We start from the raw sequence: 26,361 nt of genomic DNA, 5'->3' as shown, positions 1-26,361 counted from the left end.
AACAACGAAAAAAAAAAAATTGGAGAAAAAAATAGAAAAGGAGGAAAACGCTGTCGTTCTATTATAGAAGTCTGTTTATATATGAATGAATATATGTATTCTAAATGTTATCCCTTCGTGTTGTACACAACTTTGTAAATAAATTTTTCAAACGCTCCGCCCGTGTGCGTGTGCGCGCCGACACCGCGGGCTGCGGGAGCGCTCCTCCCGCTCCGGAGCCGCTACTCCGCGTAACCTCCGCGGGCATCGCGCTGCCGGTCCGGTTCTGCTTCCTACCAAACCCAAACTCCGCTCCCCGGGCAGACCCGAGAGATCCGATCCGCGCTTCGTTGTGTTTTCGTTACTATTATTTATTATTGCTATTATTTTGCTTTTGTTTTTTCTTCCCGAATTGTAGGAATTTGCCGAAGCCCGGAGCGCTGAACCGGACCGTGCCCCTTCCCATCCCGAGCGGGAGCGCTGCGGTGCGGTTTTCACGGCTGTTTCTGAGCGGAATGGCTCTCAGTGAAAGCGCAGGGGCGACCCGAGCGTCCCCGGTTTCTTTTGCGGGAGAACAACATCGCGGAGCGGTGGCACAGAGCGGAGTTTTCGTTTGCAGCGCCGAGTGCCGGGGAGCGGCTCCGCGGAACAGCGTTTTTTAGCTCATTTCGAAGGGACGGCCCCGAGAAAAAAAAAAAAGAGAGAAAAAAAAAAGATAACACACTTCCGTGCGGTTTTTGTGGCTGAAATCACGGCGGTGTTCAGAGCCGGGCTCGGCCAGCGCTGCTTTGGCCATCGCGAGTTTCGTTTTGGCCGCGTTCGTGGGTTTTGTTTTTCCGCCCCCCAAAATCCGCGGTGTTCGTTTTGGGACGCGGGGAGCGGAGTGAGGGGGGAGCGGGACCGCAGCTCAAAACAAAAGAAAAAGCGTTCCCGGCTCTGCCGCGGAGCCGTAGGGGTTATTTCTCCCCGAGTCCATCTCTACACCTCCGCGCATCCCCTCCGACACCGCGCGGCCACGGGAACCGCGCTGAGCTGCGCGGGAGCGGAGCTGAGCTGCTCTGCGCGGCCCACGGCTTCGCACCGGTGGCTGTTTTTAATGTGTCCCCCACCCCGGGGAAAAAATAATAAATAAGTAGAGGAAGGAGCCCCGGTTTGTGTTCACTTGTAGGCTCCGGGAGCTGCCGAGCTCCCCAGCGCCGCCGGTTAACGGGCTCATCCCACGGCTGAGCCTTTTGCTGCTTAACAAAATGACTCTTTTCGTCTTTCCGCGCATAGCAGCGATACCTCGGGCTCGGCGTGTGCCGCTCGGCGGAACCGGCGGTGTCCCCTCCCGGCCCCGCAGCCCTTCCTCTCACTCTCGCCGCCTTTTCCCCACCGGACGGCAGCGGCGGAGCAGCTCCGGAGCGGCCGCGGCCGGGAAAAGGGCAGCCCCGGAGTGCGGGGCCCGGCGGGCAGGTGAGGGCTCGGGGGTGCAGTGCCGCCGCGGGGCTGCAGGGGGCGCGGGGACCGGCACCGGGACCCCCGGGGGGGCGGCGTGGGGGGGGGGGGACCCGAGCCCGCAGCGGGCGGCGAGTCACTCGCCCCGACCCCGACACAGAACGGCTTTTCCTTTCTCTTTATTTTTTTTTCTTTTTTTTCTCCTCTTTCTCCATTCTCTGTTCTTTTTTTTTCTTTTTTCATCTCTTTTTCTTTCTTTTTATTTTTTTTTCGTTTATTCTTCTTTCTTTTTTCCTCCTTTCGCTTCTTTTCCCCTTTCTCTTCTTTTCCCCCTTCTCTTTTTTCCCTCTTTACATCCTTTCTTTTTTCTTCTTTCCTCTTTTTTTTCTTTCTCCTTTTTCCCTTTTCTCTTTTTCCATTTTCTCTTTTCCCCTTTCTCTTTTCCCCTTTCTCTTTTTCCCTTTCTCTTTTTCCCTTTCTCTTTTTTCCCCTTTTCTCCCCCCTACATTCCATTCGTTATTTCTCCCTATTCCCCACCTTTTTTTTTTCCTACCTCTTTTTCTACTTTTTCCCTTTCTCTTTTTCCCCGTCCTCTCCTTTTTCCTTTCCCCAAACCATCCGACGCATATGGCCAAACTTGATGCGGCCGCTGACAGATGCCTATTAGTATAAGACGTGTCATGTTGGTCTCTGGGGTGTATTGAAAGTAACTAGATCCTAAGCACTGGGAAAATGACCGCACTCCGCAGCCCGGAGAGTTTACTCAGAGCCCCCCCAGCCCCGACCCCTGCGATTATTTATGACAACCGCCGAGGCCTCATTCAGAGAAGATACAACGAGGTTTAGTCCCGGTGCCCCGAAGCCCGGATCGCTCGGGAACAGGAAAGGACGGACCCGTCGGGGCCATCCCCTCGGGGCCCGGCTCAAAGTTTACGGGTACCGAGCTTTTAACAAAAAAATCGGAAAAAAAAGAACAACCTTTTGTGGTTATTTTAAAATGGTTCTTTATTGCAGAGGGATCTTCTACTCAGGGACAAAAGCACCCCAAGGGCGAGGGGTATTTTCCTCCCTCCTTTAGGTCCGCAGCAATGGGACGGGGGAGAAGAGGGGGGGGGGTGTTGAGGAGGGGCTCAGCCGCGCAGCTCTGGGGCCGCGGAAGATCCGCGTTGGGAGTGCGGATCGCTGGGGGACATTGCACATTCCGGGATCGGATCGCGTTCCCGGTCCTAAACGCTAAACGCTACGGACTTAAAAGACACAGAGCAGAGGTGTGACGCCCGCGGAAAGCGTGAGCGGCAGTGAGTGTTCAATGTAGCAGGTAGGGATGAACTCAGCGCGTCTCCCGGACTGAGCTGGGAGCAGACTCCGCAGCCATAAAATGCACTTAACAGTCTATTTAATAGTGGCGAGGTCCTTGAGAACGCCATCTCCATGCTAATCTCGCCTTTTTCTAAATCAGAAATGAAAAATAGGTCAGGAAGGTAGAACCTTCCCCTTCCATTGTAAATCCTTCTATTCTTCTATTTGAATAACTAAGTTAACTTCGGTAATGCGGGATTCGGTCAGCAGCAAGGCAGGGCTAGGCAAGCGAGCCGACAACGTACGACGTTATTAAGATCGCAAAACGGGAGCGCCCTTGAGTTGGAGGTTGGGTGAGATCCCCACTTCCCCGGGGCAAAGTGTCAGCGTCCCAAAGGCAAGAAGCAGAAAGCCGAATGCCATCGCCGTCCCCTCTCGGGTCCGGGTATCGCGTGGGCATCGCGAAACGGCAAATCTCAGCCTCCCTCTCCCTACTTTTTATGAGGTGCTGGTGTTTCGGGGGAGAATAATTATCAGATCCGTCTTCCCTCAGGTCGGGCTGGTGTTTGCAAGCACCTTCTGCTCTTGCTGGGGAAGCAGGATGCGTGAGGATCGGGGCCGGGGCAGTGTCCGCGCTGCAGCTAGCGTCCCCACGGCACGGCTCGGCAGCCCGACCCCGGGCGGAGCCGGGAGCAACTTCCCACTGCCGCGGACCGTCCCCGCTCCCACCGGCCCCGGGAGCGACTTTCTCCCGATTCCGACCGCGTTTGGCCCCGGATTTCTGGGCTACCCGGCAGGGGTTTGCCTTATCCGCGATCTGCTTTCCGTCACCCGCAGGGATGGGATGAAGAGCCCAGCAAACTTGCTGGAGCCTCCCGAGAGCGCAAAGGGTTAAGGAAAGCCGTTTATCCGCTCGTTATCGGTTTCTCTTTACTACTGAGAACCGAACCCGAGCCCCGCTCGTATCAATGTGTCCTTAATGCCTTTTCCAGTCATTGATCTGGTCAATGTCACCGCAGAAATACTAGTGACAGAGACTCAATTCCAGACAACGTGACCAATGCAAGTATTTAGAAGGCATTCAATAAAAACCTTTCCCGGAGAGAGAACGATTTCACCTTGCAACAAAGAGCGCTCTGCTAATTGAAATAATGCACTCGGATGTGCGGCCGGGCTGGGAGCTGGAGGGGGAGGGGCAGCTCCGTGCGGGGCCGGGGGACCCCTGGGGGGAGCAGGGGGGAAAGAAGAGAGAGTGCCCGACACCCGAAGCCAAACCGCCGTGAGGAGAGAGCTGCGGCAGGGCCGAGCGTCCGCCGCTCGTACCCGGGAGCATCTGCCCCCTTCCCTTCCCTGCCTTCTCACCTTCTTTGTAATCGATGTGACGTTGGGATTATGTTTATTTTACGGATCTATCGCCCCCCAGACGCCCCTTAGGTTCTGTTTCATCTCCTGCGCTGGGTTTAATTCAGCAGCTACTCGCAGATAGATGTAAAAAAAAAACGTTATCTGTCGTTGTCATGAGGTTTATGGCTCCAGACACACGTCAGGCAGAGGGTGCGATCGTTGTGTGTACCTGAGTGAGGCCACGAGCTCCCTGTCCCCTCGTGCCCACCTGCTTGGGGTGACACTCCAAGGCGAGCAGTGCTGGGGATGCTGTGATTGCTGCAGGTAGAAGCAGCACTGCGATGTCTGTATCTACTGCAAACAGTCGGGATGATGGAAATGTGTGTTACTGCACTGGGGAACCTTCAAGGGGAAAAAAGGCATCTCCAGTGCCATGCAATGCTAAATATGCTTTTAAAAACAAATATATTTAAACTCAAGTATGATTCGCCTGTGCATTTTGGGAAGAACCCAAGCACTTTAAAACATATATATATCCAGAGAGTTTTATTTCATGGAGTCTTGCTCTGTTAATGTTCACTTTATGACAGTGGGATCAGATCCTCCTTGGCCATACACCTCCGCCTCGCAGTGCTCGAGTTGAAACCTGTAATGAACCAGTTTCAATGGGTTGGGTCTGTGCTGTAAATGCTGGTTAGCCCTCAAGTGGCCAGGCAGAGCGAATCTCTGTAGGTTTCTTTGAACTGTTCCATTCCATTCCACTCCATCCCATTCCATCTCCTATTTTGCTTTATTCCTACTCTATCCCATCCCAGCCCCTTCCAACCTTTTGTACTCTACAATTTCCTGAAGGGACGTTGTGATGAGGAGGGGCTTGACCTCTTGTCCCAGGCAACAAACAGGACCCGAGGAAATGGCCACAAGTTGTATCAGAGGAGGTTTAGATTGGACATAAGGAAAAAGTTCTCTCAGAGAGCAGTCAGGCACTGGGATGGCCTGCACAGGAAGGTGGTGGAGCAGCTGTCCCTGGCAGTGTCCAAGAGGTGTCTGGATGAGGAGTTAGAAATGTGGTTCAGCAGCTTGTGGTAGCAATAGGAATGGGTGGACGGTTGGGCTGGATGATCTTGTAGGTCCTTTCCAACCTTGTGATTCTTTTAGCCCTTGGATCGCAGCCCAAGGAGAGCACTGCTGCCAACTGCTGGGGAAAGCCTGGCCACGAGAACACAGCCACGTGTCCTTTCTTACAAAAACCAACCTGTTTTCTATCAAATCGCACACCCTACCCTCAGGCAGACGTGCAGTACGAGGGCACAGAACAACAGAGGCTGTGCTTCCTAATACCGGTAAGGGCTGGAGGCAGCTGACGTGGGACTCTTCAGGCCGAGGCACGCACTCAGCCAAGGCCTTACGGAGGACCCCAGGGCCCACAGCAGAATGGGGCACAGCAGAACCTGCCGTTCCCAGCTCCCACACACAGCCGCTAAAAGCTGCTCCCCAGAGCTCCGGCGCTGCGGAAGAACAAACCCTCCTGCACGCACTTCTATAAAAAGAAACAAAATAATAATAATAATAATAAAAAATACCCGCCTCTGAGCCCCCCCTTCCCTGGCCCTGGTCACCCCACGGCCATCCCTCCCGCCACCCGCCGCCCCTACCGAGCCAGCACCGCGGGCCGAACTGCGCAGGCGCGAGGCTGGCACGCATGCGCACTGCTCCGCCCCGCGCCGCCTTAGGGCCTGGCGGAGGCCGGAAGTGTTTTCGAACGCGGAAGCGCGCGCGCGTGGCCGTGGTGTCCAGTAAGGCGGGAACGGGGAGGCGCGCGCCGCTCGCCTCAGGGCGCGGTGGGATGGGACGGGACGGGACGTGACGGGCGGTTTGATGAGCGGAACGTCCTGATAGGGAGGAGGGAACCGGCGGGCCTCTGCCAACCGGCGTGCTGAGAGGAGACGGGTTCTCGGTTTGGTGCTGGTTCCTGAAGGGCCGAGCCGTGTGGTGGCGGCTCTCCTGGGAGCCCTCACGGAGCCTCCGCCCCTCGCCCCGCTGCTGGGGATGGGGATCTCCGTTTCCTATGGCTTGGTAACCAAGGTTGATGCGTGTGATGGAGCCGGCATTTACTGTTGCACAAATAACTAAACCGACAGAATCTTCTGCTAGACCTTCGTTTTCCATAGCTCAGCTGTGCTGGTTTTACTCCAGGAATTAAGTGACGTTGACTTAGTACCATATATTCACTGCTTTAAACTACACTCACTAACGACACTTGGTCCGTTTTTCCTTTCCCAGTTTATTTCTCTGAAGACATTTTCCTCTTTCAGGCACAAATACCAGTTCATGAGCTACTGAAGATACCATCTTTTTGTCATAGGTGAAACGTGCTATGTGTGTATAACAGATTGTGCAGAGCTTGTTAAGGTGAAGCGCAGTTACATACGTGTATGCACAGAGTACGTTTCCTCTGATAGCTGAGTTCTTCAGAGTGATTTGAAGTCTTTTACTCTTATTTTTGCTGTTGTTTTAACACAGTTTGTTGGATTTATGACCAGCTTCTAGCTCAGAATTAGGAGAACTTGTCAGTGATGCCTTGAAATGGCTGAGAAACAAAACCAGACAGTGCTGTAGCAATGTTCTTGTGTTGTTGTTGTTTTTTTTCCCAGGCACCTTTTGGCTTGTTACAAAGACTAGCTATGGAGAAGTGGAGCTTAATGACAATTACTGTTTTGCTGGCACTTATTGTACGCTGGACTGTATCGCTTGGTTCTTATTCAGGTAATTCTTGTTCACGATCTGTAAAACAACCACTTGAAGGTGAATTATGGAGCTTGTGGTAAATTAAAATAGACTTGCATATGAAATAATACATAGGAAGAGGTGTGCTGCTTCAAGTATTGTCGTGGCTTAGGGCCTGTTTCCCTAAGACTTGTGTGGTACGTTGTTCTTATCATTGACTGCTTCAGAAAGATAAATATCACAGCCGCTTAGGGTTGGGGGAGGGTCACTAATGCTTTAGGCTGTCCACCCAATGCTTTTGTTACTCCTGTAGGTGCAGTTTATTATGACAGTCCAGTCATAAATTTGTTTAATCTTGTCCTTTAAGTTCTAGAACAGATATAACCTTAACGTAAATTTAGTTAAACCGTGCTGGTGATAATGAAGATGGTATAAAGGTGATGTGGAGTGAGTGATTGCACTGTGTCCTGTAGCTGTACTTACTTAAGGTTGTTTACAACATGAACTAGAGCTACATTCTTTTAATAGATGAGTATTTCTCCTCCCCATCTCCTAATGCTTGCAAAGAGCTAGCAAGTTTTTTCAGACCTCTCAGTGGCATTCCAATGCTTAGCCTGCGTGTGCGCAAAGATTGCTCTCTGTGGGTTTTTATTTTTAAATGCCTCGTTATGTTCAGTCCCCATCAGCTAAAAGAATCACAAGCTCAGTCAAATTCAGCTCCAGTTTGCTGTTGAGGCAATTGGGAGCTTCGTCCCCTGAGCTCTTCAGTAAGATTCCAGTGATTTTTTTGAACTGGTAACTCCTGAGTTTTATTTACGTGGAGGGATTTGCTTGAAGAGAAATTGCATGTATACCTTCTTACATAGTTACTTTTAATTTGCTTTCTGAAAGTGCCCTCATAAAAGATCCATTCTGTAGTACTGGAGGCTCACTTCTGTCCATTTGTGTGCTGAGAAACAGTCTCTGTGCTGCTGACTGATAGTAAATTTCTGTTGCACTGCACATGTTTACATTACTAACTAGATTCTCCTAAGTTGAACAGAATTGCAAACCAATCCAGATTCTGAGAGTCTTAAAAGAATGACTGAATTAAAACATTTTTCTGTTTTTCACATCTATGTATGCACACAGTTATTTTATACAGAACAACCATGCTTGTCTCAAACAGAGCAACCATATAACTTCTTTAGGAATAGAAAAAGGTGAATGTAATCCAATCCAGCAAATGATCAAAACACAGTGTTTAACTTTCAACATTGCCTGTGGGGGAAAAAATGAATCTGAATGTTAGAGCTGCCAAATGCATAAGTGCACTAGAGTTCTTCCCTCCCACCACCCTGCTTTAATTTCCTTTACGTGTAATAGACCTTGATTACTGCGACGAGGAAGAAATTGGACAGAATGATGCCTAAACTGACGTGGTCCCTTTTTGCTTTCTGTCATTGAGTGCAGTATAATTGAGAGGATTAGAAGTAGTCGTTGTTCTCGGAGGCAGGCTCTGGTGGTCGTGCTGATTCAGCATACTCAGAACTCGTGTGTCGCATGGATGACCAGATGGAAGGAGGTTAATTCTGCCCTAATTTACTGGGTAGTGTTGGATTGCGGTGTCATTTCCATTCTGTTGCTGCTTGCTATTTAGCATAGTTTGGGATCTCTCTCTAGAATTAGGGTCATGATGGGAATAAAACAGATAACTAATGCCTGGTTTTGAGGGGTTAATTATGATGACCTTAGCTGGTGTTTCATAATTACTGAGAAAAATTAAGCTTTGTGTATCTGAGGTTTTCATGCAATTATGAAGTTTCTGCTAAAGGAGTAGAAGCTAAATACTTCTGTAGAAAGGAAACATCAGACCTTTAACGTTTTGCTTTTTGTTAATAATAGAACTGATTAAGACTACTGTAAATTGAGAGCGTTTCATTTCATCTTTCTGAAATGAATGCCTTTTTCTGAAGAAGGGAAATTGTGTGTGTGTGCTACAGAGGCTCTAAAATCTGGATGACACATTATTTCTATTTTAGTAATGCTATAACAGGTTCTTCACTTCACTAGATTTTAGCTCCTGAATGGACACAGATAAGACTCCTATTGTTCAGCTACTCAGAAGTAAATAGAAGGTATCTGAGCTTGTGTGGCTTCCACCAGCATAGTTCATGGGGGGGAAAAACTATAGATACTTTTTCTATGTTTTAAAGAAACTCTTAAATTTCTGTCTATGTAGTGTTGATGTTTTAACATAAGTGCAATCAGTCCAGTTTCTGTTCTCAGTAAGCAGAGGTTCGTAGAAGTAAATAAACTGTGATCAAAGATGCTTAACATTCTGCCATTACCAGAGTTAGGCTTATGTTAAGAAATCGTGGTAGAGTAGACAGCTAAAGTATTTGCACTGATGAAGCTTTTTTTTTTCCATGGGAGGAAAGCTCTTGATTTCCTGAGAGATTTATGTGTGCGTGTGTGAAAAGTATCCTTTAACATAATTTGCTTTGCAAATTGCTATCTAACAGTCACTCATTTGAAAAATGTGAGACCAATGCCTGTAAACCAAAATGGAGCAGTTATTATTTAGAAGTTCTGGATGGAAAAAAATATATTCTAAACCTGTTCTATGTGCTGATCTAATAAGTGGCTTGTGTTAACTGTTAAGAGCCTTGAAGTAAGGAGCAGTGTATGTGATTTTCTTGTTTGCATCGTAAACAATTTAACAGAAGGAAGGGAGAGGAGCTGGGGGTTTTTGGCAGGTGCTGCTTCTAAGCAGATTTGAAAAGAAGGCTGGTTGTTAATTACAGAAGCAATGGCAAGGTACCACGGCGTGGCTGAAGCCTTGACTATGGTTGCAGACTGAGGAAATGTAGCTCGTGCAAAATCAGTGCAAGGTGTCTGCCGTGCCTGTTTTGTTACTTCAGAGAGTGCCACATTTTTCATCTGCACTTGGTAATGATTTTTTTTTTTTGCCTGATGAGGAAGCCATTCTTCACACTGAGATATCTTGATAAATGCTTATCACAGAGATGTTCTTTTGGCTTTTTGGATATGTGGAGCTTATTTTTAATTGTTACTGTAAAACAGATAAGGTTTCTCTTTTGTTCTTAAATGTAATAGAAGAATGGAGAATAAAATTGTTATTATAAGAATATGCAAATACACGTCTGGTGGAAAAGCAGTCTGTATAAGCAGAATAAATTCATAAATACTGTAATTTGTTCTTTTAGGTGCAGGAAAACCACCTATGTATGGAGACTATGAAGCTCAGAGACACTGGCAAGAAGTTACTTACAACTTACCCGTCAAACAGTGGTACGTAGTGCTGTTATGTTATAGTTCAGGTTACCAAGGGGTAAATGGAATGAAACTTTGCTTTACACGTCACTTAAATAAACCTTCATCTGAGATGTCGGCCGTATCTTTTACTGTTCTCAGAACTATTCTAAAAATATGTTCTAGTGGTATAATATCACCTGGATCTTAAACTTAAATACCGTTTTCTTCACAAAATAAACATGCTAAAATTTAGAACTTCAACTTGCTAGTTATTAGCTTTCAGGAGGCCACTCTGACTGGTGGTATTCACCGCCTTGAAGCTCCCCTTTTGATTTGAATTGAATACCACAGAATAGAAGATGAATTCAGCTCCATTTCTGTAAATACATGGGAACAATCCCACAAGCTTATTGCTATAGGGAACTGTGCATGTGACTCTGGGATTCACAATATAGGAGCTATATTGTCATTTTACTTTACTCTTTCTGGGACGCCTAAACCTCTCATTATGCCAGAGTTGGGATAATGAAGAGCTGATGTAATAATAGAGTTGGCAGCTTTGATCTGCTCTGCAAGCAGAACTGCATGTACTCAATGTTAAGAGTTATGGCAGTCGTTATTTCTGGGCGTTCCCAGGGCTCAGATGAGGCTGTGTTGCAGGCTGCGTTTAGCCTATGGGCTGCCACTTGGGCATCTCCATCTTGGTGTATTAGGTCTTTGTTTTATAACAGAAGATTTTCACATTGGAGCTGCTTTGGAAATGGAAATCTCTAGAGAAGTGTGGTACTTTGTCGTGGGACTTTGGAAAAGGACATTTCAGCTGACACGTGAGGGATTGCTTTGTACAAGAAAGCTGAGCTTTCTTTCCTCTCCTGTATTACAGAAATACACAGTATCAAGGGACACTGTACTCGGGTACATGGAGAAAAAAAGCATTCCGATTTGAAGATGAGATTTGAATTGCTTCTAGTATTATTTGGTTAGTTTTTAGAAAAGCTATCTGTGCAGCAAGCACATGTCCTGTAAATTTATTTAAGTAAATAGAGCAGTTCTCTTACCAGAATGCAGTCCTATCAGATTGTAGATCTCCTGATTTATTTTTTTCACTGTGTCATTATTACCATTACATAGGCCTGTGTGGGTAACATAGCTGCATATTCCATCCATGTTTCCAGTGTTCCAGAACAAATTTCTTTTTAAATGCCAAAATAAGAATTTAAGTAGCTCTCTATCTTCAAATCTTCTTATTATGTATTAAAAGCTATGTAAAAAACATCCTTTCTTATTAAAATTTCTTATTATACTGCCAATTATATCTCTGGAGTTTGTTTTTTTTTTTGTTTTTACTAAGCATTACTGGGTTTTTGTTAGAACTATGAGTTTATGGAAGGTAAAATAACAACAACATGCAACTTAACCAGAAAGCTTTCCTCCAAGTGGCACGCTGCTAAAATGTTTATGAAGAATCGGAACTGCCTTGGCATGAGCAATATTGAATGGTAGAATAAGAAGCAGAGATGCAGCTCAAAGAAATATGACTTATCATGAGTTTATAAGATATTTCAGAGAGCTCATAAGGAATTCAAGAAGCATCATTTACAATAATGAATGTCAAAAATTGTCTGTGTTTGAAGGGAGAAACTGGAAAATGCAAGAACTTGCCCCTTGGCAGTTAGAAGAGACTAGTAAGTCTTTTTTGCTGTAAGGTATGAAGGATCTGATGCCTTATTTTTGTAACTTCTATTTTTCTTGGATAAGGCCCTCTGTTTCTCATTTGGAGGTGACTTAATTCTAGCTGCTGTCAGCCTCCTATAGACGTGCTGGCATGAGGGAATTACACACAGGAAAATCCTTTTTCTTTGTGTCTCTCACATTGTCCTCCTGAGTTTTCCTCTGAGGTAGAAACAGGTACAGTGATTGTGGCTGGCATAACTGATTGAGATTCGTGACCTGTTGGCTATATTCAGGAGGCATTACTCTGCAAACTTGGCTTGCTTTCTAAAACTTTCTCTATCTCCTGACTCTTACATTCATGCTGATGAAATTGCCTCACTAAACCTGGTGTGGCTTACTTCCTTCCATATCTACGCTGTCTTTTATCTGTGAAACAGTTTGGTATCAACTTTTTAACTTCTGCTGAGCTGTTTTCCCTAGGTGTAACTGTCACTGTGGCTTTTTCAGTGTTAGTATGTTGCACAGAAGCTGTTCTCTGCTTGCTAAGTTACACTATGCAAGAGTGGCAGGTAGATTGTAACTGTTTGGAAGCTGTTGTGTATTGAACATGCCTTGCAAGTCCACGGGAGAAAAAAAGGTACTCTGGGTCTGCTGTGGGAATTCACCAATTATTTTCCTTATTCTTCTGAAATTTCCATTTAATTGCATTGTTTCTATTTCCTTTTTGTCAAATTGACCACTGTCTTCTGGGGGTAATCAGCATGCATGAAAAATAGACATTGTTTGTAGGTATTTATGTGGGTATGCAAAGCCTTCCACATAAATACCTAGAGCTGTAGGTGCTGATTTTGTGCAGGCTTTGTCTTAATCTCTGGATTTTTACCAAATGCAGTTTGTGTAAAGGATTTTTTCCCCTTCAGGTAAGGAAGCTCCAGCCATTGTTTGATTGATTTTTAGGTCTTCCATTTTGCAAACACAGATGAGTGTATTCTGAATCTTTTGTTTTGTCACTTGTGTGTGTAAAGTAAAGCAGATAAAAGGGAGTTAACATCTTTGAATGTTGAGTATGCTGGTAAAAAATATTTGGTTTAACGTTCAGTCTTTTCCTTGTTCAAAAACAAAGCTGGAAATGTGGAATCTTCTTTCTATGTATACACGTGTATATATTTATGTAGATATATATATTTTTTTTCCTTAGGTACTTCAATACAAGTGATAACAACTTGCTGTACTGGGGCCTTGATTATCCACCTCTTACTGCTTATCACAGTTTTCTGTGTGCTTACATGTAAGTTCATTATTTAAGTATTTACTACTGTGGAGAACGCAAAACACCAATTTCACTTTTTTTCCCTCCTCCCTGAGGAGTGAGAACAGGAGCTGAAAGCTGTCAAACTGATGAAATGCAAATACTGCTTGCTACTTTAAAGCCAGGGAAATAAATAAAATGTGTAACCCTGTTGCTTGAAGCTAATACTGCTATTTTTGTTTCTTTAATTATTGTAAAGGGAGCTGAAGGATTACGTTATTTTGCTAGGTCCTTCAGTTTTATCAGATTTGGATGTGACTTGGATTTTCATCTATCCTTGTAAGCTGTTGTCAGTTCAGTAATGCACAGAAAGTATTGCAGGGTTTGAGTGCATTGCATGGGAAACCTCTCTTGTATTGAGAGCCTGAGTGACATTTGATGACTGGATATCATGTAAATAGAATTCTGTTGTTGGAATACTTTTTCCACAAGAGCTTTACTGCCATTGGAATGAGACTTATGGAATAAGAATGTAGGTTAAAGTGCACGGGCACAGTTATGTGGGGCATCTATGTGAACTGTAAATGGTTTATATTTAATACTTAAGCATGAAAGGTATTTACAATTGTTTTTTTAAAAGTCAGTGGAACAAGACTGGAGGTAGTTAGCTTGTCCTAACAAATAGTGTATTACTTTTTTACCATTTTTTTTTGTTTTAAGCAGCTGAATTCTACAGTATAAGCAGATCTAGTGGTGACAAAAACCTTTCATTGATCACTATTGCTTTTTGAAATACTTCTTCTCATTCATCTTAATTCTTGGAACATGCTCCTGTGCATGTCATCTTTATTGCAGAAGGGAGTGTAAAGGGAAATGAGAACTGTCTTCATTTTGATGTGTCTGTACTTTGTTTTACAGTGCAAAGTTAATAAATCCTGATTGGATTGCTCTCCACACATCTCGGGGTTATGAGAGTCAGTCACATAAGTTATTTATGCGTACAACAGGTAGGAAAATTATATTTCCTTAGGATGCAGGATGATCACAGTTTTGTCTGGCTTACTAATTTAGCATGCTTAATTTCATACGCCTCTATTCTCACCAGTTTTGCTCCGTTCTTTGATTTGGATGGCATTGCCAGGTCCATGTGTTATAAACCAAACTCCTCTGTTCTTTTCTACCATCATTTGTAAAGCTGAGAGTGTTAAATATGCAGATAAGTTTTCAGCCAAACTGATCAAGAGCCTTAAAGTGAAGTTATTTTTTTGTCAGTTTGACACTTTTTTTTTGTTTTTGTTTTATTCTGATAGGTACAGAATTAGTCCAGTTTAGCTTGGTTTTTATTGTTTAATATATATATATATATACATCTATTTCACATGTAGACTGGTTTTGGCTGAAAGATCTTCATTGTGAGATTTTATTACCTTACCTGACAGTGGGAGATATTTGATATTTTAAAGATGTCACTTTTTTTTTACGGTTGCCTCTTTCTGGAAGTAAATTTGTGTTAATAAAAAATAAAAATGTATTTTAGTGCTTCTATATTAAATGTCACTTCTGTGCAGTGACTTTTCTGACCATTGGATTCTTTCAAACTGTTCTGACAAAGAAAAGAGTAAAACAATTGCGGGGGGAAAAAAAGTGGCTATCTGAATTCATGAGCTCTTTCAGTAGGACAGCAAACTGTGTCCAGTGAACTTCTGTTCTCAGAGCAACGACAGATGCCAAATTATCTTGTTACTGTTTTCTACCATTTTTAAATCTGTCCTTTGCTTTGTGTAACAATAGAGTTCCACAAAATGCTTTCTGATTACGGTGGCAGAATTTGTTGTTCATCAATAGCTTTTCTGTACTTCATGAACCTCTCAGTCTGGTCTCTAATAATCGATCGAATTGAAACAAAAAAATCTCTAAAACTTAATTATCCTTGAAATGGTCCGTATTAATTCTGAAATCAACTCACTTGATAAACCACTGATGGATCTAGGAGGACTGACAAGCACTTCTTACACAACAGCCATTAAAATAATGCATTAAAATGATTCTGAACATTCAGTGTCAGCTGTTGGTGTTACACCTTTATTTTAAGTGCCGATGTATTTGTTTTGCTAATGCCTTGGGTATCTTTGTTTAATTGTGGCTTAAATCTACAAAATATTTAGTAACTGATAACTTTATAAATATTTTCTTCCAAAGCCTGTGATGAAAAATGCAAAGTATATTTTTTCCTCTTGGAGTAATTGCACATTTTCTGAAACCTATGTATAGAAATAACGTAAGCTTAAGCTCTCAAGGCAACAATCGAGAAGAATTCAGCTGATGGGTTTGACATAATCCTGGGCAGATGAACCTGCTGGTACTTGTCTCACTGACCATCTTACATCTACTTGCTGTGCACAGATTATGAAAACCGAGTAACTGGTTTAGTCCATTTGGCCACATTGGTAATAGTTATGTAAAAATAAGTTGGGAATTTGTTATAATCTGAAGCCTGTTATGGCTTTGAACTGTATATTCTGACAAAAAAATTTCATTGGATCTAGTTGTAGTTGATTTCTTTTGAGAATTAAGAATGCCTTCTCTCATTTCGGCATGTGAGGAACTAGAGTGTGCCCTGTTATTGACTGAGGCTGTGCCAGAAGTCAAGACAGCTGAGCACAGGGAAGCAGCAGCCTTTGGGCATCAGAAATGTTAGTGTTAGGAACATTACCAAGGTCGAATTATCTGGACCAATTTCTTTTTGTCCCTTCAAGTGTAATGACTCTGTTTATTCTAATGGAGAACTTTTGAGTATTCTAATGTTTATTTGCCTATGTTTTTACACTGTCTCGCTTAAAACATTTGGACAGTGTTACATTTGGTGCAATTGCCCAACCTGAGCTATCCTTAAAGCAACAGAACGTGCTGTAATGCAACATAAGATGATGGAAAAGCATATTCAGCTGAAACTATAACCACCTGCCACTTGAACTTCAGTCGAATTGAGTGTCCAACATAGAGTTTGCACATTAAGATACAGCTGCAAAGCCCACATTCAAAGATAGTCAACAGGTCTGACTCCAGCATTGTGTAGTTATGAGTTTTTAGGCAGGATACAAAGCAAGATGTGGAACATTAGGCAGTTAAAACTAAGCAGTCAAAGATTCACCATCCAGATGAAAAGGTGCAGTGCAAATTGTATTAAAATGAGTTATGTGGGAGGATTCTGATGTGAATTTCATCTTTGCTTTTCAGTGTTTGTTGCTGATTTGCTGATTTATATTCCTGCAGTTATTTTATATTGTCATTCCTTAAAGGAAACATCTACTAAAAAGAAGGCAAGTATCTGATGTTTGTGTAATTTAAAAACCTAAATTAATAAAGCAGTGCTGCTAAAATGATAGAAGTTTACCGGGGTGAGAGTTAATGTATAGAGCACTGATGGTGTCAATTCACATCAAACTGATTGCAATCTGTATTTCATATTAGCAACTTTCAGTAAGAAAAAGAAAAAGCCATTAATTTATTTTAAAGCAATTATTTTAATGTCTTCAATAACAATAACAAGATGCACTGAAGTTTAGTAGCTGTGAACTACTGCATTACATTTCTTTCTGAATTTATCACTTGGACAGTTAAAAACAAGATCTGAGCTGTGGCACGAGGGGGATCTAAGAACTGCTGTGCCTTGCATGCTCCTTCTGGCCAAAACATTATTTTTCTGGAATAAGAACTGTTCCCATTTTTGAAGTGGCTTTGAGATTTAAGAGGGGTATGGATGATTTCTGAGCTGTTTTGCAATGAGCAGGCTGGTCTTCGTTCAGTATTTTCTTTCGGAAATTCTTTATCCATTTTTATTCCTCAAAATATTACTGACAGAAGATTCTCTGGAGAGAGAGAGAGACTCCATATGTGCATCTCATGTCTAGGATGCACCATGGAGGGGCAAATTTATCTACTGGATTAGTAGTATAAGTTTTAATGTCTAATACTTTAACTTATTTATATTTTTCTTTTTATATTTTTTGATTGTTCCTTCCAGATTTCCAGTGCTCTCTGTATACTTCTTTATCCAGGCCTCATTCTTATTGACCACGGACACTTCCAGTATCCTTTTTTTGCAGTGAAATGAAAGGAGTTTCTATTTATGAAGTAACGCTGTTCTTTCAGTAATTGTCTTCTGCTGGAGGGAGGCACATGAAGTCATCTGAGGGGCCTCTGCCTACCCCAGGGCAGGACTGGTAGAGACAACCGTACGTCTGGAATGTATTGGGGATGAAGAGTTGCTGCTGGGACAAATCAATCCAAACATGCATAGTATTCTTTCTGTGCCTCAAGCTTGTGTTTCTGTCAGTCACTTTATTGCTGAAAATGTCAATGGTGTTATGACTGAAAAGAGTGATGGCTTGTGCTGCTGTGATTTGTTTGGAAAGGGAACAGCCTGAGATCTTGTTGGTAGCAGAAGAGCATGTCAAGCACGGTGGTGCAGAGTGTTTGTATCTGTAAAGTGGACCATTCCGTCTTTGCAGTTACTCCAGACTGGATTCCCTTCACTTAATGCCTACTCGTTTAGAACTTAGCCACCTGAGTTATGTCATGGAGCTAACTAGACAGTGTTGGTGGTAGGCACCCTCACAGGTGGGGCTTTTTAATAAGGTTTCTGTTCTTACACCTGCTTCATTGATCAGCAAGTAAACGTTGATAGCTGGCTCCTCCAGGCTGTGCTGCTCAGTGGCAGCTAACACAGGGACACAATCCTGCAGCTGATAAACGTGGGCACTTAAGCATTCCAAGGGATGTTAAATCACAGCATCTGCTAAACCAAGTTTTGATAATCCAGTAATTTACTAATTTGTATTTTTCTTCCATGATCCTGCCTTATGGATGGCAGTGCATCTTTGAAAGAAGCTCTTGAAGGAAGGAAAAAAAAAAAGTAATCATAGTACTGCTGGATATTTTAGTTACAGTTCAGGAATTCTGAGATCGTGTTTTTGATCTGACCTAAAGGTGTAGATCATCTTTAAAGAGACATCATGCACAGCCAGGGATGGGATGGATGTAGCTCATGAGGGAAGCTGGTGAAACAGTGGAAGGCCCAGGGTTTGTTTTCTGATGTATAAGAGATATACAAAAAGGAAGACAGTCTGTCTGGTGTTCATTTTTTTTGGGGGTGTGTTTCTCTTATGGTGTACAGAATAAGAAGTAATCTCCCTAAGCTAACCTAAGAAGTATTTGGTTTTTATAGATGTAGAAAAATCTTTCAAATTTGAATCACAACGATGTGCTGGATGGAGTAGGTTGTCAGTAGAAGCTGTGGAATCTGCAGCTCCAAGTTCCTTAAGAAAAGATCCAGCAAATGTGATGTCAGTAGTGGCATAGGTAGAGCAGACCGATGTGCTGCAGAGTCTCCTGTGGTCTCTTCCAGCCCAATGACTGTGTGAATAACTTCACTATTTGTCACCAGCTCCCAGGAAGTCAATAGGTTTACTTAACCTTAACTGCTGCTGCAAGTCCCTTAAAGATCACAGCCCTTGGTTTAACCATTTGTCAGTGTGAAACTGATGAGATCTCAAATATCTGTGGTGATTTTTGGATGGGAAATTTGAGTGGATTGAAGGCAGTTTAGGTGATCTGAATGAGTTGTCACAGCTACTTATAATGACAAAGAGAAAACAAAGTCTTTTGAAATGTCTGAGAATACAAGCCTACCTCTAGTTTCTGCTGTCCTGTGAAAGTAAGGGTAGAAGAAGTGCTCTAATAGTAACTGAATCTTTCAGTCTTCAGCTGAACTTGGGAGCCTGTTTTCAACATCCAGGTGATGTAACTGCTTTCAGTAACTCTTACTCATGGTTTGTACAGTTTCAGCCACTGAGTCCTCCTCGTGGATGAGGGTGTGTTGTGAATGTAATATTACATGCACAAAAAAAAAACCCCAGCAGTCCTCGAGGTCAAGAATACACAATTTCCTTATCAACACTTGAATATTCTTGTAGTATGTTTGTGAGAGGAGGGGCTCGTGAAAGCTTCATCTTCAGTTATGGAAATACCATGGAAAAAGTGTTTCTTCTGATGCATCTTCCTGCATTTTGTCACTAGTTTAGCTCAGAGCTTGGTCGTCTGGCATATTACATGTATAACTAACACAAATGCAGTCTTTAAGTCTTAGAAATAAATAAATAAAAAGGCTTTAAATAGAAGTAAAAGTATTTCTCTGAAGAAAATAGCCACAGCTGATGATGTGGTTTTTAAAACTTGGGAAAACTTCCTTGTCCCTCAGGGCACTCGTTACTTATTTCCAGTACTGAGATATACATCTTGTCCTTAACATAAAAAAAACATATACAACTCAGTGAGCCTTGGATTTGCCTTGTGGGGTGTGCTTTGCTTGTCTTATGACTGGGACCTTCTGGGGTCGGTAGCGTTTTGCTTGGCCTTAAATTATAAGCAAATGGAACTCTACCATTCTCTGCCTTTCTTTTGTTACTTACTTGGAAAGTGTTTCAAGAAGGGACTGAAAGGAAAGGGGTAAGTGGCTTTTTAAACCTTTTGATTTTGCTCATGAATATGCTTGGGCAGCCTGACACTGAGAATGTGGTTATCCTTATTCGTACCTTCTCATTTCTGAATTAATTTCTAGTGGAAGATACTTTGTCGTAATGTATTCTTCTCCTGCAAAACAAGTGTTTCTTGTTGAGATCTACGTGAAGTATTTCCACGTAAAGATAGCAAAATCTGTTAAGCTGTCTCTCCTCAGGACTCTGCGTTCTGTCTGCTAGATTAAATGTGGGCTATGATGGGCAACCCGATGGACAACCAGATTAGATGGACAGCAGTAGCTCTCCGCTTCTCATGGAGTTGTTCTTGCTAATCTGGGGATGATGAGCTTTTCCTGTGGTACTGGTGACTCTTCTTGTTCAGGCTTGTTACCTTCAGTTCTCTTTTTTAAAAAAGACTTAACTTATAAAGTAAGAACTGACATTTGTTAAGAGTAGCTGTCTTTATCTTCTCTGATGTAAACTTTTCTCTTTATCACAGGTTACTGTTGTTAACTAAATTAGCAGGGACAGTGGTGGCTTCCTTTGCTGTCTGCTGGCTCCCATTCTGTACTGATGTGGAACAAATCATGCAAGTACTCAGAAGACTCTTTCCCATTGACCGAGGCTTGTTCGAGGCATGCATGTTTTCTTCTCCCCCACCCTGCTGCAAATGTTCTGTATTCTTAGATCCCTTGAGAAACCTTCATCGTGACCTTTGGGGATTTCATGTGGGAGACACACCACAGAACTAGTAATTTGAGATGGCTTCTTCAGCAGTCGTTTCTTGCCAGTTATTTAATCCAGTATTTAACCCCAGCTCAGCTGGCATCTTCCAGGATATTATACGGGTAGACAACACTTATCCCATCATCAAACTCATACTTCAATCCATACATTTTTCCATTGAGATAGATTCCATAGTAATTGACAGTGTCAGAAGATATAACTGTAAATGTTAGCAGACTTGGTCTCTTTGATTCTGCTCTGCTTTTTTTGTCAGGACTTTTTTTTTTTTTAAGATAACTGTTCTGAGTGCAGTGTAGATGTTCCTGTTTAACCTGACTTGTACTTTTGCTGCAAGTTTCCTCCTTTTTTTTTTTTCCCCTGAGGATGTAGAACTGTTGTTTTCCTTTCCTTCATGCTGTTAACACTTGCATACTGTGAGGAGCTGAGTGCTGCAGCCTTAATCCAGTAAAGCAGTGACTTATTCACAGGTGGTACAAAACTTATGTTTGCAAAAGCAAATTCTCAACTTCAAGTTGAACCAGAGCTTCATGCTCTGAATTTCAATTCTTTTGATGTCACAGGGATTTAAGCAAACACACATTGGGTTCATCTTGGATTTTCTTTATATCTTCTTTATATCTAAATAATAGCACAACTCACTTTTTTCTTGAAGTTAAAGCTGCTGTACTGCAGGCAGCATTTTGTTTCGGTGACATTGAAGTTCTCGGAGTATATTCTCTGTGGTTTCATGTTGTTGTTTAATAAACAAATACACAAAAGACCTTCTCTATAAACCCGAAAAAGGGCGACCCTATTCCTTGGGAATTCTTTGGAATTTATATCTAAAAGGTTTTTGTCACCACTCTTTTTGTATACAGTGCAAAGTTTAAAAATAACATTTGTAAGTGACAATAAGCAGTGAGCCTGAAAAGGATGAAGGATTTTTAGTCTAATATTAGCCCAAATATTTTCTGAGTGGATGAGGGGATGACCTGCTGGATGCTAATCTAGATAAAATGAGAAATTGTCCACGTAAGCAATGTGCAGTAAATTTATACTGGGGTGCATGTAACAGGTTCTTTGAATTGGTTCCCATTTACAGAAGCAGTAACAAATGCTGATGGTTGTAAAATCAGATTGGCTATTAAGTAGGCGTCTTGTGTGTTTGCTGGTGCTGCCAGACCCTCTGTTCACTTGTAATCCTCAGCAGATTTGAAGCACATACTCTGTACTGCTGGTGAGCAAATGAGGAAGGTGGCTCAGTTGTTGGTGCTAGTAGCTTTCTTGCTGTTATGTCTACACAGCTGTGTTTCAAGCAGCTGTTTAGGGATGAGTTTCATGAGCATGATAGCTGTAGTTACAAATTTAATTTTGAAAGTGATCCTAGCACAACTGCTAATGTCTTTAGACTTCTTGATTTATTAGCAGTTAACTCTGTCACTGCTAGCAAGCAGTAAGCACAGCTCAGTACAATCAGGTATGTAATGAAATGTGACTGTACAGAATCTCTTCACGTTTGGAAAAGGGTTCATATACCCCACTGTTTAATCAGGGCTTTTCTAGGGACAGGTGGCTTCAGAGCCTTGTTCTCATGGCATGTGAGGCCTCGTGGCTTAACTCATAAGCTGTCATGCTGGAGAACCATTTTGCATTAGAATATGTTTCAGCTGAGTTCTTGTACCTTTCTATATTTGACTGAGTGTGAGAGTCGTTTAAGTTACACCTCAGAATGTGATGTATATTCATGAGTGTATTTTTGAAGTATTAATGGTTAACATAAAAGCTCCTTCCCTCAAACAGTTTTCTGCCACAGGCTTCGTGGTGCTATTCGTGACTAATTTCCTGCTTGTTTGTTTCTCTCCCCCAGGATAAGGTGGCCAACATTTGGTGCAGCCTAAGTGTCCTTATTAAGATAAAGAACATAGTATCACCTCAGACTCAGCTCAAACTCAGGTAATACATAGCTGAAGTGTTTTAGGTACATTTGATCTGCAGTTTTTGTTTTGCTTTTTTTCCAAAATGGGTAACTTTTTTCAAGAAACATAAGAAGTGGTGTTTAAAATCTTGAGAAAATGTTTTCTTTGTGTTTTTCTTCCAAGTGATAAATGTTTCCCCAAGTACTGTTTAGAGAACTTACATCTGCAAAATTTCCTGCTTGTTCACCTAGTGATTTTTAGCTTCTTAATTGGCAGAGACCGCCTTACAGTCTGAGTGCTTTCCTCTTCCAAGAATAATTACAACTTTTTATGCTCTCAGAAGTTGGAGCTCTTGTTTTTCAGATGAGTGAGCAGTTTGAGTTTAGATTCACAGGATCTGAAATCCTGATGGAAACCGTTCCTTTTTCAAAAGCACTTCTGTCAATGGGGACCATTCCATGCTGTCCGTCTGTAATTGTGTTTCCATGAGTGATTTTTTTTGCTTCTGAAGATTGCTATGAATTTCCTAAGGTGCACAGAGATTTCAGAAGTGATTATGTGATATAACTGAAGCAGTGACTCAAATACTCAAACCAGTTTCCCTGCAAAATTCCTTAGTTTTGCTGTAACGTTCCTGAGCCTGCTTCCTACTTGTATAAAGCTAACTGTCCAGCCGTCTCTACGAGGATTTAAACTAGCCCTGGTAAGTGTATGTTTTTAATTGCTCTTTGTTTCTTGTCCACCTGTGGCTGCTGGTGTGAGAGCAGTGTGGGCGTTGGCTGTTCCTGGTGCTTTAGGTGTTATGTGTTGAGGTGGTGTCTGGAGCTCAGTGAGTGTGGGGGTTCTTTGCATGAAGTGCTTTCTGAGTGATTCTGGGTGAGCTTTCAAGCAGGGGCTTGGGGTGGGCTTCTGTATGGATGGATGGTTACAGAAGCAGCTCTGTGTACTTGCAAATTGTGCTGGAGTAAATGTAGCAGCTAATTAGAAAAAGCAGATCGTTTAGCTCATGCATTCACACGAAGTCTATGCCAGCAGAGAACCTAAAGCACTGCACTCGCAGACATTAATGTATCTCTGGTTTCCCTTTCTAAGGTTAGTGGTGCGTTGTCATTTTTCCTGTTCTCCTTTCAAGTACATGAAAAATCTATTCTTCTAGTGTCAGTGTAAGTAAATTATTTTTCTGTATGTATGTTCTGATCTCCTTCATCTTATTACTGCCTGCTGCTTTCTTGCTTATGGATAAAGCTGATGTTAGATAACATGCTTGCTTTGCTGAGTAGCTTGTACATGACAACATATGAATACAGCTATGCTGGCCTTCCCCACTGCAAGCTTGGTACCCGAGTCATGCTGCAGGACACAGTGTCTGTGTGGGGGCTGGACCTGATGATCTCTAGAGGTCCCTTCCCACCCCTGCAGTTGTGTGGTTCTGTGTAAGGCCCGGAGGAGCAGGGAAGCGGGGCACCTGTGCAGTGCTTCATGTGCTGCCTGCCCCAGGCCCTCCTCAGCACGGCTGTGTTGCTCTATCTGTTTTTCTTCTTTTATTTCAGACCCGTCTGCTTAATCTTAAATGAAATCCCTTTTATGGCCACGTGGTTTCTACTTGTATCAACCTTCAGGTGAGTCAGACACCGAATGTCATCTTAGCGTCCTCCCCAATGACGCGGCGGATCGGCGCTTTCCTTCCTGCTCTTTACGCTTTGTGGAACACAGCGTGCGCTCACTGCTGCGGTCGTTGTCTTGACAGTTTGCTGCCTCTTCTCCTGAAAGACGGGCTGCTTTCGGCCTACGCTGTGACGACGCTGGCGTTCCTGTCAACCTGCGAGGCTTCCTTGGCAGTATTTGACAAGACCTCGGTGAAGGACCTGCAGCTGCAGCCGTTCTCCCTGTCCCTGCGGGGCTTTGTCTCTTGGTTTAAGCCGTTCCCCAGGGTTGTCAGGAATCTGGTGAGTAGCTCTTGTCAGGCTCTTCGTGGTACCTCAATACTTCCATGAAGCAACTGTACGTCTCTAACTGTGAGCGAGGCGCCGTGTTGTGTCAGGGTGGAGGAATGCCAAGTTTGTTTTCTGTGTGATGTCTGAAGAACACAGAGCAGCCGAGTAATGAGAGTAAGGGCGAGGTGTTAAATCAGTGCAAGCTAATGCGTGGTTGTGTCTTACAGTTCCTCCTTTCTGTAACCCTGATGGGCGCCCTGTCTGTGATGAGTGCTGCCGTGCATCCTCCACACAAGTTCCCGGATTTATTCCCCATATTAGTGTCCAGCGTTTCTTGCTTACATTTTTTATTCTTTTGGGCGTATTTTAATATAATTATGCTCTGGGACTCAAACAGTAGGAACCAGAAGAAAGCCAGTTAACCTGTGCAGTCTGTGGGCTGACCTATGGAAGGGCGGAGGTTTTAGTGAACGGTGTGTGGCGTTGCAGGTGGACTGTTCATGATTACAATTCCTGTGAGCTAATGAGAACTGGGAGGCGTTGCAGATTTGGCTGTGACCAACAGCTGTTCTGAAGGGGTATTTTGAGGAGTACTTGGAAGTGAAAGTTGGTGTGTTTTCTTCAGAACTGTAATACTTGTTGCCTAATAAAGGACCAAATTTTGAATGAATGCTAATGTACCCTGGCTGTGTTAGCAAACCAGCACGCTGCTCACGTTTCCCAGCTTAGAAAGCACAGGTAGGTCACAGTAGTGCAGGTGAGTGGTAATTGCTGAGTGGTTTCTGTAAGCTGTCCTGCTCGGTTGTTCTCTAACACAAATTGCCCTTGCAGTTCATCGATGCACACAGTGTTGTCCTGCATGCAGCTCATCCACGCTGCTGCTCGGAGCTCCTGCTGCTGTGGTCTGAGCAGAACAGCTGATGCTTCATGTGATGTGAGAAAATTCAGCATTCACCAGTAGGTGACCTGTGTGCTGAGCCACGAGGTGGGCTGCAGGGATGTAGCACAACCCTCCCCCTCTTAATGCAGAGTGATCTGCAGCGTGTTGCAGCCGACACTGACCAGTAGTTCAGACAATGCAAAGTACTGTACATAAAGAAAGCATAAACCACAAGCTGCAGTTGGTGATGGCTTACAGAGGAGTTGGTCATGGCTTTTTTTCTTTTAATTCATCGAAGAGCAGGTAGTTAAAGCAAAAGAAAACAACAGTGGCAGTGGTAACTCTTAATGTTTAAGATGTGAGCGGTCTGGCTGGAAAGTTTACCCATCCCAAAGGAACGTTCAGCTACTGGCTGAGCCTGGGAACGTTTCAGCCTTCCCACTAAGGTGCCACTGCCATTCCCATAGGCCCTGCAGCCAGCCCTGCCTCTGTATTGCTGCACTATTTACTGTTTGGTTCCTCCTCAGAGCTGGAGCAGTTTTTTCTGAGGGTGTGTCTCCCAGCACGGCCACAATCCCTTCTTTCTTTTAGGACACATAGGCTGAGCAGGCACTATTTCTATCAGGGTGTGTAAATAGGAACCTTTGTCTCCAGAGCTGAAGCACACAGTGCTCCCCCAGCACAGTGTGCTGAGGCTTCAGGCGCTCTGAAGAACTTCTGCTTCCTCTGAAATGAAGTGTGATTCAGCAGATGGAGCTGGAAGCAGAACAGCTTCACGTTCTAATTATCCCATTCTGTTGTGTTCCTCACGAGATCCACGCACAGTCCTCCCCACCCGTATGAAAACATTAGTTTTGCGTGTATCTCTTTTCTTTGTCCTTGAGATGGCCTCCAGGGGTGATAAAGTGAGAGTCATACGATCCACCTTGTGTGGAACTGGAAATGGTTCTTAACAGACCCAGCTGTTTCGGAAAGGCAGAAGCCTGGTACAGGGAGAGGTCAGAGAAACAGTAACCGCTGAAATAGCCCAGGCATGTGCTGGGAGCATGTGCAGCAGAAGCTTAGGGGGAAAACATTCTATTTCCCTAAAAATGGTTAAATGACAAATGGCACTGTGAGCACATAACAACAAAAAGCAGTGCAGCTTAAAAGGGTGGCACTTGTCCCATCATACTGCACAGGCACTGAAATGCAGAAATCATTTTTATTCATTACAAATTCCCAATGCTTTGGACACATCCCCGGGTGACTGCAGACATGTTTAACCACGCACCGTACCGGCTCTGAGTCCTCTGAAGTCTGCTTTGTCCCTTGGAGCAACAAAGGATGTTCACTTTTGTGTGCTTATATTGGACTTCACTCTTGTCTCGGTAACATCTGAGGGATAGGGTCGCTCTGCTGCACTCTCACTACAAGGGAG

At 43.5% G+C, this 26,361-nt stretch overlaps 2 protein-coding genes across 2 annotated transcripts in view; both read left to right on the top strand.

Moving 5' to 3' along the window:
• ATG4C (autophagy related 4C cysteine peptidase) overlaps positions 1-26,361 on the top strand; it is a 307,949-nt gene that overhangs the window by 185,398 nt on the left and 96,190 nt on the right. The gene's annotated exons all lie outside the window — the stretch shown is intronic.
• On the top strand, positions 5,784-24,551 carry ALG6 (ALG6 alpha-1,3-glucosyltransferase). Its single transcript, XM_065737227.1, has 15 exons — positions 5,784-5,855; positions 6,714-6,825; positions 9,996-10,080; positions 12,917-13,006; positions 13,886-13,974; positions 16,205-16,287; positions 16,992-17,056; positions 19,289-19,474; positions 19,985-20,120; positions 22,079-22,164; positions 22,746-22,830; positions 23,220-23,290; positions 23,678-23,746; positions 23,875-24,073; positions 24,289-24,551. The coding sequence occupies exons 2-15, from the start codon at positions 6,744-6,746 to the stop codon at positions 24,481-24,483; spliced, it is 1,521 nt and encodes a 506-aa protein (XP_065593299.1). The 5' UTR covers positions 5,784-5,855; positions 6,714-6,743; the 3' UTR covers positions 24,484-24,551.

The sequence above is a fragment of the Cyrtonyx montezumae genome, unplaced genomic scaffold, assembly GCF_038088225.1.
Source record: "Cyrtonyx montezumae isolate F1298 unplaced genomic scaffold, pur_monq_1.0 scaffold_1, whole genome shotgun sequence".
In the NCBI taxonomy this organism is placed as follows: domain Eukaryota; kingdom Metazoa; phylum Chordata; class Aves; order Galliformes; family Odontophoridae; genus Cyrtonyx; species Cyrtonyx montezumae.
Note: the sequence above shows the minus strand (reverse complement) of the source record. Positions and strands in the feature narration are given on the sequence as shown.